The 15,059-nt window shown below is 41.3% G+C and overlaps 2 protein-coding genes across 4 annotated transcripts in view; one reads left to right on the plus strand and one right to left on the minus strand.

The window, feature by feature from the left end:
- LOC119648246 (brain-specific angiogenesis inhibitor 1-associated protein 2) overlaps positions 1-15,059 on the plus strand; it is a 328,844-nt gene that overhangs the window by 293,720 nt on the left and 20,065 nt on the right. For 2 of the 3 annotated variants that reach the window (XM_038049885.1, XM_038049883.1), the window contains exons 8-11: positions 7,358-7,423; positions 7,760-7,951; positions 8,034-8,214; positions 8,549-8,946. In XM_038049885.1, coding sequence (XP_037905813.1) covers positions 7,358-7,423; positions 7,760-7,951; positions 8,034-8,214; positions 8,549-8,946 — 837 coding nt within the window. The remainder of the gene's footprint in view (positions 1-7,357; positions 7,424-7,759; positions 7,952-8,033; positions 8,215-8,548; positions 8,947-15,059) is intronic. The other variant, XM_038049884.1, reaches the window with a different exon arrangement.
- On the minus strand, positions 1,885-2,474 carry LOC119648252. The gene is made up of 2 exons (XM_038049895.1): positions 2,392-2,474; positions 1,885-2,338 (listed from the first exon to the last, which is right to left on the minus strand). Exons 1-2 carry the CDS (start codon positions 2,399-2,401, stop codon positions 1,956-1,958), a joined length of 393 nt encoding a protein of 130 aa, XP_037905823.1. The 5' UTR covers positions 2,402-2,474; the 3' UTR covers positions 1,885-1,955.

Raw genomic sequence — 15,059 nt, forward strand, 5'->3', positions numbered from 1 at the left:
ACCTTCCCGCCAAATTTGGTGTGAATCGCTATAACCATCTCCGAGAAAAATGCGTGTGTCGAACAGGCAGATAGACAGACGGACAGATAGACAGTAAACCGATTTTAATAAGATTTTGTTTTACACAAAACCTTAAAAACGTGCGAAGTTTGTCACCGTTCCACCTGCTATTCATCGATTATGGAGAAAGCTTTCGACGGCGTCAACAACTAATGCATCCGGAATTCTATACGCGGGAGGGTTATTCTAGAGGAACGCATCGCTATTGCCAGAGGATATTTGACGTTACGAAATGTTATGTGCTGTACCACAGTCAAATCTCAGAAGAATTTGAAGTCCAAACTGGAGTCCGGCAGGTTTGCACGTTATCAATATTTTTTCTTCTTATTACTGGTGACGTCCTTCATGTTGCTATAGCTGGAGGCCGTGAGTGGATCTCTATCATCTTTTCTCAAACACGCCGACTACGCTGATAATATCTGCCTGCTCTCTCATCAAGTAATGGACCTTGACTAAATGGTACGGATTTGAGCAGGAGGAGAGTAGAGTTGGACTAGTAAATGCCAATAAAATCAAAATTCTCAGTTTAGTGGGTTGTAGAATTCTTCCTATTTTTGTCAATGAGCAATACATTGTATTTCAAGGAAGCGTTATTTCTACCGCGCCAACATCGAGTGGAGGTTGCTCTGCACCAATGTACTCCTAGTGCTGCTACATGCGGGTAGCAGACGGAAAATGACCAGTACTTTTATTCGGAATGTCCAAATTTTTATTATCTCATGTGTGTTATGTTATAGAAATACTGAAGTTCCTGGGGATTTAACGGGAGTACCTGCCATATAGACATAATCCTACGGTCCCCTGTGGACACGGTTCCGATTTATACTTATTGCAGGCACAGCACTCATGCCAATGGGAGCGAGACCTATTTAGCAACTATGGGGACGGCGCCACGTTGTGCAATGCTTGGGCCCACCTTGCTCATGATATAGGCATAATTGCAACCACCATGAAACTCCCACAAGGGTACTGACCGCAAATAACTGGGCCGAGAACGTCTACCCCAAGAATTCTCCCAGAGCATATTCTCTGAGGGTCTGATCGTCCTCCTCGAGTATGTGGGGACGGCATTCCCCAATGACTTGACAGGAATCAGCCCAGTACGGAAAATCGCAACGAAAACTTTGCAGCAATCAACTACCGCTTTGCGTACGACAAAATTCATTCACTAAGTGTTTTATGCCAACTCTTTGTGTAAAAGTTAAATTCCAATAACGTTAAATAAGAGATAAAAGAACATGAGTATGTTACATTAAAGACCGAATTTCATAAGAGAGCTGCGATAAACGATTAGGCAACGTGATTAGATTTTATGGTTTTAACAGTCCTGCAATCTCTTTGAGAACTGAATAACATTACCGTTTACAAAAACCAACAGTATGGGTTACAAAATACATCCTCGTTGAACGCATTGCATTGGATTTGAAGTCCTTCTGAGGTTCCATATCGATATATGAGCACAGATAAATTTCCTATTGACGCTCTCGAAGGCTTTCTTGAAATCCACAGTAAAGAACAGTTGATGCGGAGTTGTGATTCCAGCAGATTATATTATTTAATTGTCTAATACAAGGGCATCTACAGTGGAAACATATTTTTGCTCTTTGTCAAGGGAGGTTTCGAGATGAAGATAAGTATCCAATTGTTATCTTTTCTACAGCAGGAACACGAGTCCTTCCCCGGGATCTATATTTTGGTGTATCGAAAGACAACAGAGAACGTCTAGAGAGAACTGTAAAACTGTTCTAACAGGATCATGGAGCATGCTTTTAAGTGCATAGCATTTACTCAGTTAACAACACTAACAGGGTAAATTAAAAGCTGTTTTCCAATAGTTGCAATTTAATTTTGATTATGCAAAGTAATTTGCAATATATTTTTCTTTATGATGTTAATCAATTGCTGCAGGCAGTACCTGGGCTACTGGGAGCACTAGAAGCACCGGATCCACTGGAAGCACTGGCGGAGGATGCATTATCGTCAATCATGAATTGCGGATCGCATCCAGGTTCCCAAATCCAATCGTCGACGGAAACACATGACTCGAGCTTACCCTGGTAGAAACATCCAGCAGGACATAGTACAGAAACAGCGGCGCTGCCATCACATTGCCAGTAGTGAACTGGATCGTTCAAATTTCTAAACTTTGATCCATTCGAATACTTGGAGCAATCAGGCTTCCCGCTTTGGCCAGACGTAAATTTGCAGACGACTTTGGGGATGCAAGCGGCTGAAGCGACTGAGATGTAGCCCAAGAGGGCGAATAGCAGAACTAGCACTGAAGAAAGTCAAAATTAGAATCTTGCACTTGACTAAGATACTCAAACTCACCAATTTTCATCTTTAAACTGAAGTAAATTTGGGTGTGCTTTGGACGATTCCAGAGGTAGCTTATATATCTGCTGCCGAAAATGCTGAGCACGAGTGCTTTTACTGATAAGATTAAAGTGCACTAATTTTATCAATTTCGCGGAAAAGTTTGCCAGTAGAATAGCAATTAAATCGGAACATGCAAAACCATATGCAGCAAACAGATTATAGGGTTCAAAAGTGATTATAATTGCCGTTCACTTTCCTGGAAAAAGCCTCTTTGGAGGAAAAAGTGTTGAATAATTAAAAATGATTACATGCTCCACTTTTTGTAAACAAGGCCTAATTTTTTGTCAATACAAATCATACAATATACAGAAATACCTGAACCTTGTTAACAAACAAAAAATAAATGAACGAACAATTTCTGCTTTGTCAGCAATCAACGTTGCCATTTGAGGGAAAATCCAAATTTTCATATAGACCACTTCTAATACTTCCGCAACCATCGCAAAGCATACAGAAACATCTATGAAAATGAAAGGTAATTGCACTTTTTGAATTGAGAAACGGGAGTTTGGTGTTTCTTATAAAAACACAAGTCGGAAACCAGAAAGGCTTTGTGCTTTGTTTATGCAAGATTATATCGTTATACCCCGATTCAAACGTTTATGATTCTAGGATGAATTTGAGAGGAATCTGAGGTGTAAGAATGCATTCATAATATTGCCTACTTGTCGTGCCTAAAAGAAATAGAAATTTGTGAGCCATCATCCCGAAAATCGCCAGCAACGAGGGCTACAAGAATGCTCGTTCCCTCCAACTTGAGCTAAAATGCCAGCGACATACTAGACAATCTGAGTCTAATTGAAATGAGATGGACTCTGAAGAGTACTTCTCTCCCCATTGCAACACCGTGCTTTTGTTTCTAGCAAGTCGGACTGTTTCTGACGACTACTGCAAGGTACGCTCTCTTAGCCTGGTCCAGGTTAGCGAGCATCACAATTGTGCAGTCCTACATACCAACAGAGATTCTCGAGGTAGAGGAGGAACTGCACATAGTCCATTATTGGTTTGCTAGGCTTCCAGACTTATGCCATCGCTCCATCTTTGACATGGTCTGCCTCGTCTTTTTTTTCCACCGTAGATATTGTCCTTATAGACTTTCCACAACCTGTCGGTCATGGTATCGCTCATAGATTTAGTCGTTATGTAGGCTACAGAATCGTCCATCTTCACAGGATTCTTCTCTCGAACGCGGCCAAGAGTTCGCAATTCTTCTTGCTAAGAACCCAAGTTTCCGAGGAATACATGAGGACTGGCAAGATCATTGTCTTTCTCGAGGGCCAGGTTAAACAGGACGCATGATAGCGCATCCCCTTGTCGTAGACCGCTGTTGATGTCGAATGATCTTGAGAGTGATCCTGCTGATTTTATCTGGCCTCGCACATTTGTCAGGGTCAGCCTAGTCAGTCTTATCAATTTCGTTGGGATACCGAACTCTCATATCCGTGTATAGTTTTACCCTGGCTATGCTATCATAGGCGGCTTTAAAGTCGATGAATAGATGGAGCAACTGGTGTCCATATTCCAACACTTTTTTCATCGCTTTTTGCAGAGAAAAAATCTGATCTATTTCTGATTTGCCTGAAGCCTCTTTGATATGGGCCAATGATGTTCTGGGCGTATGGAGCTCTCCGGCCCACCAAGATAGCGGAGAATATCTTATAGATGGTACTTAGCAACGTGATACCTCTATAATTGCTACACAGCGTGATATCTCCCTTTTTACGTATGAGACAGATAATGCCTCGTTGCCAATCGTCACGCATTGATTCGCTGTCTCCTACCTTGAGCATAAGTTGATGAACCACTTGGTATAATTGGTTGGCTCCATATCTAATGCGGCTATAATTCTATCGGCTCCTGGCGACTTACGTTTTTTTAGCCGATGAATTGCACGGACTGTTTCTCCTAAACTTGGTGGTGGCAGTATTTGTCCGTCGTGTACAGTTGGCGGGACCTCAACTCCCCGATATTCTGGTTGCTCAGTAGCTCATCTAAGTACTCCACCCATCGCTCCAATATGCCCATTCTGTCGGAAATCAGATTTCCCTCTTTGTCTCGGCAGGATGAGCATCGAGGTGTATAAGGTTTCATCCTGCTGACTTGTTGGTAAAACTTCCGCGCCTGGTGCGGTTGCTCCCTGTACTTTTCTAGTTCCCAGACTTGTTGGTTCTCCCAGGCTTCCTTTTTCCGTCTGTGAAGTCGCTTCCCCGCTCGACGGAGTTGGGGATAAGTCTCTGCGCGTGCCCGCGTTTTTTGAGAATGCAACATTACTCGGTATACGGCATTCTTCCGTTCCGTTGCTAGTTTACATTCATCGTCAAACCAGCCGTTCTGATTCCTTTTCCATCTGGGGCCAAGTATGTTTGTGGCCGTATCAATGACAACGTTCTTCAGATAGTTGTGAAGATCATTTGTTGATGCTTCATCTCCAGGTCCTCTTTTGACTACGGTTATTGCGGCATCCATTTCCCTCTTATAGGTGTCGCGGAGGGCTGTATTGTGGATGGCTTCAATGTTCACTCTCACCTGATTGTCAGAGGGGATTCTGGGTTGTGTTATTATTTGAACTCGGAACACCATGCCAACGAAATAGTGATCCGAGTCTATATTGACCCCTCTATATGTTCTGACATTCATCAAGGCTGAGAAGTGGCGGCGTTCGATCAACACGTGGTCAATTTGATTAAAAGTGGTCCCGTCTGGAGAAGCTCACGTATGTTTGTGGACCGCTTCCGCGCAAACCAGGTACTTCCAACAACCATTTCGTGTGACCCTGCTAATTGGATAATCGGCAGTCCGTTATCATTTGTATTTTGGTGTAAGCTATGGGAGCCGACGAATCGGGTAAATACGGGCTCCTTCTCTACTTGGTTGTTAAAATCCCCAGGTATGATTTTGATATCATATCTGGGACTGGCTTCGAGGGTTCGTTCTACTGCGTCGTAGAAGGTATCCTCCTCCGACTCTGCAGTCTCCTCTGTAGGGGCGTGAACGTTAATGAGGCTTATATTTCTAAACTTGCCTCGCAAGCGCAGAGTGCATAGCCGTTCGCTTATGCTTTCAGAGTCGATAACAGCAGGTTTCATTTTTTGGCTGACTAAGAAACCTACTGTTTACTGGATGGCCACTATAATACACGGTGTAGCGGCTCTTCTCTAGGAAACCGGTCCCTGACCAACGCATCTCCTGTAACGCTTTTTCATCAGCCTCATATTGGGAAAAGGTATCGGCTAGCTGCTCTGCAGCTTCATCTCTGTACAGGGAGCGCACGTTCCATAAGAAAATGCGCAAATCATTATTCCTTTGTCGTTGCCGGGTTCGTCTTTGTGTTATCCGTCCAGTCCGAGGCTCCAGTTGTGACTTCGTAACAAGTTGTTTTCCGTGTAGGGTTGTCAGCCCTACCCAACCCCCAATCTGGAGGACCAGTTAGTACAATTTGTCCCGTTTTTAGGCACGGGGACTCGCCTTCATCCTTCTCCTTCTTCAGCTTTTCGTTAAGAAAGAGCTCCCAGCGGTCACCACGTGGACGTGGAGAAGAAAGAGAAGAAAGCTTTCTTATTAGTAGCACTAATTCATTTTTAGAACTGCAACTATTTCAACACCAACATGAAGTTACGGCTGTTCTGCAAATATATTCTTTTTGTGCTGTCATATGCCCCAAGAAGTGTTGATGAGAAAGTGAAAATGTCAGCAAATATGTTAAGTCGGAAATTTATAACGGGCGACAAATTCATTGCGGATTACAGCGGAACCCACTATTCTATAATGAACAACGGGTGCACAGCCCCATTTTCTCCATGCTTGAAACTAACTTTACTTTCTCTACTAAGAAAATGTATAGGTATCTGACAATCAGAAGGCTTGCGAAAGATTGACTCATCTGACATTTCTTGATATACTCTGTGCTCATCACACCCGACTAACTAATTAGTTTATAAGCTGTTCTCTTTGCGGTGCCCTGAATATTCTCTCCGAGGGTGACAAATTGAGTAATGATCCTAAAGCTGCGCCATATGTCGCGATCATGGCGCTTATAGTACCTAAACATGTGGTTCTTTCCTGAATATCATATCAATAATCAGAATAATTCGCGGTTATAATAATGCCTAAAATTCCCAGGAAGCATTTTAGTTCCTTATTTTTCTAATATTTTTTAACTCTTTTAAGCATTTATTAAATTCATTTTCAAATTCGGCATCTAAATTATTGCCACTCACATCCCAGCTCTCGCTTTTTTCTTATAAGCTCACTAATTCTTTTTGAACACTTTGAAAAATGGGAGAGCACTGTGATTAAGTGAGTACTAAAATCGGGTTATTCATGAAAGTAGAACACAAACTGACTGGCAAGGAAGTACCACAGTTCCAATATGGCCAAAGAAAGGTAGTCCAGCAGAATATTCAAATTACCGTCCGATCTGGTCAGCCACGAAATCGTTCAAATAATCGTGAATCAAGCCGGGTTTGCAAGAACTCCGGAACTACTGACGCAATAAACACTGCGCGGTTACTCATGAAAAACACGGTGAGAAACATGGCTTTCTTTACATTGCATTTCTGATCTGGAGAAAGCGTTTGACCGCTGGCTAGATTCTGCTCCCCTTGCACTTGCCACACCAGATACGGTCTTAGGAGTTTGCGGCATCAAAACGGCGCACCACAGTATTAATTGGACTAATCGGAGCTGCCATTAATGCCTACTACCTAAAGTCTCTATTCTGGGTTCCGACCCAGGGAGTGATTTATCCCCTGTTCTCTCGCTAAGCCTGCCTGATGCTAAACACACGCCTTTGGACCATGAAAATTTCTTATTGATACATGATCTCTCTTTTTTTTAAACCCAGCTCCTTCCACATTTTAGTAGCGCTTATTTCTTTTAATTTCGCTGATCAAATAACATAAACATCCCTTCTTTACAGAATATTCAGGCCCTGGAGGAACAGAAAAATAAATTAGATGCATTTTGTGAGCAGAGCTTTAAAAACGTAAGTATTTTTTCAGATCCACAGAATTAACAATGGCTAATAAATATAACAGCTAGTACCAGCTATATTATATTCAATGTCTATTAAAAAGGACTATCAAAAGCATCCGTTAGAGCTTTCAGCTGCCTTGAAGGGTTGATTAATTACATTTTTAATCATAGTTAGTTTCTACAAGGCCTTATTCATTGATTCTAATTTTTAATTTACTTCAACACGTTAGTATTGTACTACGCACTCATATTCATTCTGAAAAGAAATAACACGTTTCCTTCCAACATCCTAATAAACTTGAATTGTCTTCTTCATTTAACATAAATTACTATCACGGTTTTTCAGGCCATGACGCAAGAGAGACGAAGATACGGCTTTGTTTTGGAAAGACAATGTTCCCTTGCTAAACACTGGATGGCCTATTACACAGCTGGCAAAGGTGCAATTGAAGCCAACTTGGATAATTGGAGTGAAATTGCTGCATCGCGGGAAACCTTACCACCACATATCGATAATGTCTTTGCAAAGAGAATGGCCGTATGTAGTCAAATGATTTCAACGAAAGCTTAAAATTTCTTTCAGAAGATTTTGTGTAACAAAGAATTACCTTAATTTTTAGGAAAAACTCCGAGACGATGAAGAAAACGCTTCAGTTACATCAGCATTGCGTAAGACCCATAGCGTAGATGCCTCATGTTTAGATATGCGCTCATTAGGTGATCTCGCGACCACTGCCATGTGCATGCCACGCGCTAAATCAGAATTCAATTTGACATCATCATCACCACATGACATGAGAGGTAGTTTGGATAATTTGTTCAATTATCATCCATTATTCCCAGGACCATTTAGTGAAAATGTTGGTCATAAGTAGAGTTACATGACCGCTAATAGGAAGTATGTAACGAAACTTTCAAGTAATTGTAACTTTACAATACGACATCCAAACAAGTGACTCGTTAAGTAATTTTCACCACTAAAGTCACTTTTCTTTAAGTTTCCAAGAAAGGAAAGCTGAAAAATGTAGATACTATATTATTCATACATAACACTTGGAGTGACAGTAACTAGTTTCAAGACTTGATCAAAATCCTGATTGGTCTTACATTAACCGCTAATCACATTTCAATACAGTACTTTCAGATGAAAACTGGGACCAACGACCGGTAGTAAAAGCACTTTATGCCTACATATCGTCAGGAGAAAATCAACTGAGCTTCCTTGAAGGCGATCGTATCGCCTTAGTGGGTAATCGCGCCAAAGGTTGGCAATTTGGTGAAAATCTTCGTACTCAAATGTTCGGATGGTTCCCTATCGCCTACACCGAGTCGGAAAATTTCAATCAAAAGGAGAATATTTATGATTCACGGCCTTCTCATCATATGAACGGAAATCATAATAAATATAAGGCAGAGTCTTCCGTAGAAGTAACTGAGGAATCAGTAGTATCGCGTCATCGTTCATCGTATCATTCAGAATCATCACCAACTAGAATGTTTGGTGATACACTGATGTTCCGGCAGTCGAAACAGGTAATTTAAATTCTGTTTTCTTTTAATTGATACGAAAACTCTTGCATCTTATTGCCGCGTATTACCCTAACCCAACTGTTTCGCAGTCAATTACTAAAAATTATAGTAATAAACTACTATTAATTTTATTTGAACAGACATCGGTGTGGCCTAGGCACCGTATAGTGGCAGTCTCTTGAGTTTTTTTCAGATTTTTCGGTTGGGTAATTTCAGAGAATGGGTCCGTAAAAGAAATGATCACTTTCGACCCCCCTTACTCCCCACCTTTCCAACAATGTCAAAATGTCAACGGCTTCGGAAAGTACCAACCGAGACCTTTCATTTAATACCCCACATTATATTTGGTGAAAAAAATGTACACCCCATGTATAGGGACTCCCCCTTAAAGTTGACGTAAAATAATGAAGCTGTACGCTGTACGCGTGAGCGTTCACAGTGCTCACCCACGACAGATGATTTTAATAAAGTTGTATTCTACATAAAGCCTTAAAAATGCAACAATCTATGACAGAGCATGTTCATAAAATGTATCGGTTGGTCCAAATTTGGTTATCCCGCGAATGACCATGTTCAAAATTAGCTATTCAGATACAAATGATATTCGCCAATTTCACCTAAAAATTTCATACTTCCTAACTAAAAAATGATTGACATAATTTTAGAATCGTGGACTCACTTAAATAGTAGCAAAAAGGAACCCACGAGATACCAGGTTACCTATTTTTAACAATACTTTCACCCGACGTCAAAACATAAGGTGGTTTTGGAATCCTTAACAAATGAAGCACTGCACTCTGAAGGAACATATTAGCTTTACCCAGGCCTGTTTAGAGGGGGTGGAAAGGGGAATTCCCCTCGCACCCCAACTTTTATCGGGGGCCCAGAATAGAAGTTTCAAGAAATAAAAGTTAATATGGGACCCAACGTCATTTTCACCACAGCCGCTTATAATTTTCACCTCGGGCCCCATTTTTGGATTTGCCGGCAACACACATCATTCTGCACAGAAATCTATGAGGAAAAGCTGACCATATCTCAATGTATTATCCGCCAAGGTTCAAAACTTCAAAGCACTTAGCAATCACCCTTAAATTGGGAGAAAATCATGACCATTTACAACCCTAAATATAATTTAATAATTAATTACTGCAATTCAAAACAAGCTGACTTTGCTGACTTTGTTATTATTTTATTGTTATAATATTGAATTATTGAATGCATTTTGCCTAAGCCAAGCCCACTCATGGCAATATGCAAGTATATATGCACGTATTGCTTTGGATTCTGCGAATACAAAAAATGGCAATTGTACTCTTCACGTAAAGGAACAGTGTTTTATTTTGTCTTTTTTAAATTAAAGCGCGAAAGTACAACCTACTGATCTCAATAGAACTGTTGGTTCGCGATCGACCAAGCACTTGAGAGTTGAAGAGACAGTTGGAAGATTTGAGAGTGGCGATGAGAGATACGTTGCGAGCAGTGTACGAATAAAATATACATCGAGCAGGGGAGATCAGACTCAGAAATTTTGTGTTTCGCCACTTTGAGAATAATGAAGATGACAGAGGGTCGGTTGCTCGTATTTCAGTCGTTAAAGAGAGAGAGTTTAAAACTAGGTTTCACAGTAGATCTACTATAGGCAGTACCCTTACAAAAATGACCCCACTTGCAAATGTGCTTGCAGAAGCTTATTTGTACACATCAGAGACGCTAAACAAGGAAAAGGCATAATCTTCGTCAAATCGTATTGGTAAGAGAGAGACCGGTTAGCTTTTGCTATTCTGGTACTACGGCGTGCTCACCCATATAGCAAAAAGTTGTTTCACGTATTCACTTATACATAAGCAAAAACTTGCCAATCTCACCAATACATTGGCAAGTCCGGGCGGTATGTCAAACACAGCTGATCGGGTTTTCGGTACATCTCGCTCATGCTCAAGGGCAAAACAATTTGAAATCATGTGTACTCGCACTGATTTCCCCCCTTGAGGGCAAGGGGGAGTGAGGTAGCTGTCTAGTATCTAACTGTGCTAGGTTTGTACTGATGAATGGGGATAAGTCGCTCCCGAAATGTATATTTACATTTAAAACAAAAAAATGTAGTTTGGAGGAAGCCACCCCTTGTCTATCTATTTCAGCCATTAAAGCCGAAAATCGGGTGCGACTTCCGAATTCTTTCAAGACCGATTGACATGAAATTTTGGGGTGGGAGAAGAGGGTGCCATCAGAAATAAAAGTTATATAGCGCTGATGTGCGCCTCTCCCCTGAGGGGTTTGTTTTCGAAAAAACCACAGGAATCGATTAAATGGTCGGTTCGGGGGTGAAAATTTGCCAAACAAATAGTAGTTTTTGAGATGTCGTTTTTTCTTCGAAAAAAAAACGCAACTCGAAAACTACTACTTGCACGAGACATTTTCACTAAACATTTTTTGCTTAGAATCGACCAAAAGATTTCTATACTCCTCCAGTGGATAGGCGCACATCGGCGCTATGTAATTTTTGTTTCTTATGCCACACTCTACCCCTACCCCAAATTTCATGTCGATCGAGCTTGACTGAAAGAATTCGGAGCTTGAAAGTTGTAATGACTGGACTATCGATGATCTCGCTAGTTTCAACCATAATAATTCGGGATGCCTGGTACCATTTTGGAGAATTATTTAGAAGGCGCAATTCTGAAATTAGTCGAAATTAGATTAATTATCCATTAAGGCTGCCATGGTGCGAGCAAGTAAACGACAAAGTGTAACGCATTCGGTGATTAACGATCAGTATTCTGGCTGATGAACTTCCGCATATTTCACCAACCCTTATTGCAGCATTGTCATAGGGCAACACATACATATATGTATTGTGAAACGTTTACCTACTTGAGACGTTCGATCCAAAATCGACGACTTGGGAAACTTTCGTCTGCCGTAATGCTTTTTCATGATGACGCGCGTCCATGCATCGCTGCCTCCACGAATTGAGAATTTTCAGATCATACAGTTCCGACTTTGTACCCACCCAATATTTGCTCTTCTTACATTTGAAAAAGTACTACCATTTGAAAGTGACGAGGACCCCAAGATTTTGTTTGTCAACTGGTTTAATTCCCAGGCGGCAAAATCCTACGCAAAAGGTTTAAGAAACCTGACGCAACGTTACGAAAAGTGTTTAGACGATTATGCGGAAAAGTAAAATTAAAATATCACCGTCAATAACGTTATTACCAAACGGCTACCACTTTTGAAATACGCATCCCGACAAAGCCTATAACCTGCCTCTGGATTCCCGCTCATAGCACCATAGCGGGCTGACGGATTGGCCAGGTGGTGCTCTGCTCTTGGCATTCCTCGGGGGGGTATAGTCGGTGTCTCGCTGGCGACTGTCAAGGGCGGAATCTAGTCGCACTACTTAGCAGCCGTCAACCTCAGATGGCAGAGGCTTTGGAGGCTTTGGTCCGCTACAACAAAACTCGATCACGAGAGCCCCCGTGTCAGACGCGTACAAACGCATACAAGATTACCGCGATCTGCATGGGGCACTGACCCATATGATCCCATACCGCCAGGCTCGGCATACTCTACAATTCGCATTTCCAAAGCTACGGAGAAGAAGGCGAAACCCTCAGGCACTTCCTTTACGATTGCCCAGGTCTAGTCAGAGTCAGGCTGAGTAAACCATTCTCTGAGGACCTTAGACAGATTTCTAGCTGCAGGGTGATTGAGCTGCTTTCCTTCGTGAATGCTAGGGCTGGCTCTGAAGATCTGAGCCGACTGGACTCAGCCTCCCAGCTCTCATAACGGTCGCGGTCTTAGGAGTTTTTGGCATCAAAATGGCGCACCACAACGTTAATTCCTTCCGAGTCGAAACTGTGAGGCAAGTATTGCATTTTATTTAATACTGGGACCACGTTCCATGCAGTTAGACCCCGACAATTCATCCTACTTAAGGAGGGAACCACAGAAGGCCATTTTTCACGTAATTTTGGGATTTTTTTAAAGGGAAGAATTTGTAAGAATTCAATCAAATTTGGACAATAGTTTAGTTATATTCCGAACTACTTTTAAGAATTCTTTTGAAAAGCTTCAGTTAAAAATGAAAGAGTTACGCGACAATATTCCGCTGGAAGTCGTAACTGGAGTTCGCCAACTGCAAGACGTGAAGGCAGTTAAATTTTTATCTGAAACCAAAAACCACTAATTACAAACAAGTCGGGAAACCGGAAGCTAGACGCTTCAGGTATGAAAGGTTTTCTGTATTTCTTTTATAAAGAGATTTGAGTGTGCATTTGTCCCATTATGTATGTTATTATGTGAAAATAGCCACTTTCAAGTGATATTGACATTCATTGTCTTGAATTTGCAGAAAGCGACAGTTTTGACCTAGTATAACTTTGTTAGTAATAGCGCGATTTTCACCAAATTTGGCAGGATCATGCTCTATACTATAGCCTGTATTGCTGCAAAATTGTGTGATTCTAGGGTGAAGTTAAGGGGGGTTTTCCTGTCAATTACTAAAAATTTTAGTAATGTACTATTATTAACTTTATTTGAACAGGTATCCGTATGGCGGGTATTTCGGAGCCTAGCCACCATATAGCAGCAGCCTCCTGATTTTTTTCAGATTTTTCGGTTGAGTAGTTTCTGAGAATGGGTTCGTTAAATAAATGACCACTTTTAACCCCCCGCACTCCCCACCTTTTCAACAAAAGTCAAAACTAAGACCGGTTTCAAAAAGTACTAACCGAGACCTTTAATTTGATACCCCACATGACTATATTTGATGAAAAAAAAATTTACACCCTCCTTTTGCATATATGGGGACCGCCCCTTAAATTCGTCGTAAAAGGATGTAACTCACTATATGCGTGAGCGTTCACAGTTACCACCTTACTACCAAATTTGGTGTCAATCGCTATAACCGTCTCCGAGAAAAATGCGTGTGACAGACAGACAGACAGACAGACGGACAGACAGACAGTAAACCGATTTTAATAAGGTTTTGTGTTTACACAAAACCTTAAAAAGACACCCCTAATATGATTTCGTCCCAAATGTTAGGGCATATTCTAGCTAATTTTGTAAAGAGGCATACCTCCAATGATCATAATAATCGATCTATTACTCCTTGAGCTGAAATTCCCGCAAATGTAAAACTTGTCAAAAACATCATTTTCAGAAAAACGCTTTTGAAAAATCCCTTTTCGGATATCACTCTTAATTACGAACAAATATAAATGCACTCGTACAAAAGACTGACGTTAAGTTTTTATAAATGTATTATTTGCATAACGCCACCAGATTTCGTAAGGACCTAAAGCGACTATCTCCTGGGCTGTAGATTCTAAGCCTGTACCCGATAATCCCTCGCTTCTACCCCCATCAAATCTAAATGACCACAAATTTCCCTTTGAAATTTCGCAGTGTATCCTGGGATAGCTAGGCTAGCGATCTATGTAATAAAAAAGTCGATTCTAAAAACCTCTTAATGTGGTTCCGCCCCTTAAAGAAAGCAAAGGTGCTTTACTGGTGGTAGTCGGTGGTAAGTTATTGGGAAGACCTATTAAACACCTCGGCGTCGTTTAAACCAGACTATGCAAGCGTCCCAGGACATATTGGGAAGCTGTACAATACCTGTAGCTGACAATATTATGGGAACTAAAAACAGCCTCTCGAGACGCCTTTGATTTTACGTGTGGTGGCTCATAGTTCCACCTATTTACGCTCAATGTTGCTATTATATTATGGTGGATACCAATATCAATAACATCCGCGGAACAACCTCATCAACTAGTAGAATGTCAGACTTATTGTGTGGAATGTGGTGATCGGTTAATACTTGCCATTTCTTGGAGGACTGGAACATAGATCCTTCCAGTTAAGTAGAATCAGCCCGCAATCTACCTTATAGACAGCTGCAGGTAAAGTACTTGCCTGCTCCTTATTACAAAAATAAGAGCGCGGCGGGCCGACTTGGCTATGATGTTGTGTCACACCGTGAACCACGCCTCTGCTTCCGATGTTACGAGGCAGGTTTATCCGCTCCTCGACAGAATTTGGTTCATGTGAAATTATTAGACTGTTTTTGCTTTTGCTCTAGTGTTATTTATTTTATTTGCATACAC

Source organism: Hermetia illucens, chromosome 2 (assembly GCF_905115235.1).
Source record: "Hermetia illucens chromosome 2, iHerIll2.2.curated.20191125, whole genome shotgun sequence".
Lineage (NCBI taxonomy): Eukaryota > Metazoa > Arthropoda > Insecta > Diptera > Stratiomyidae > Hermetia > Hermetia illucens.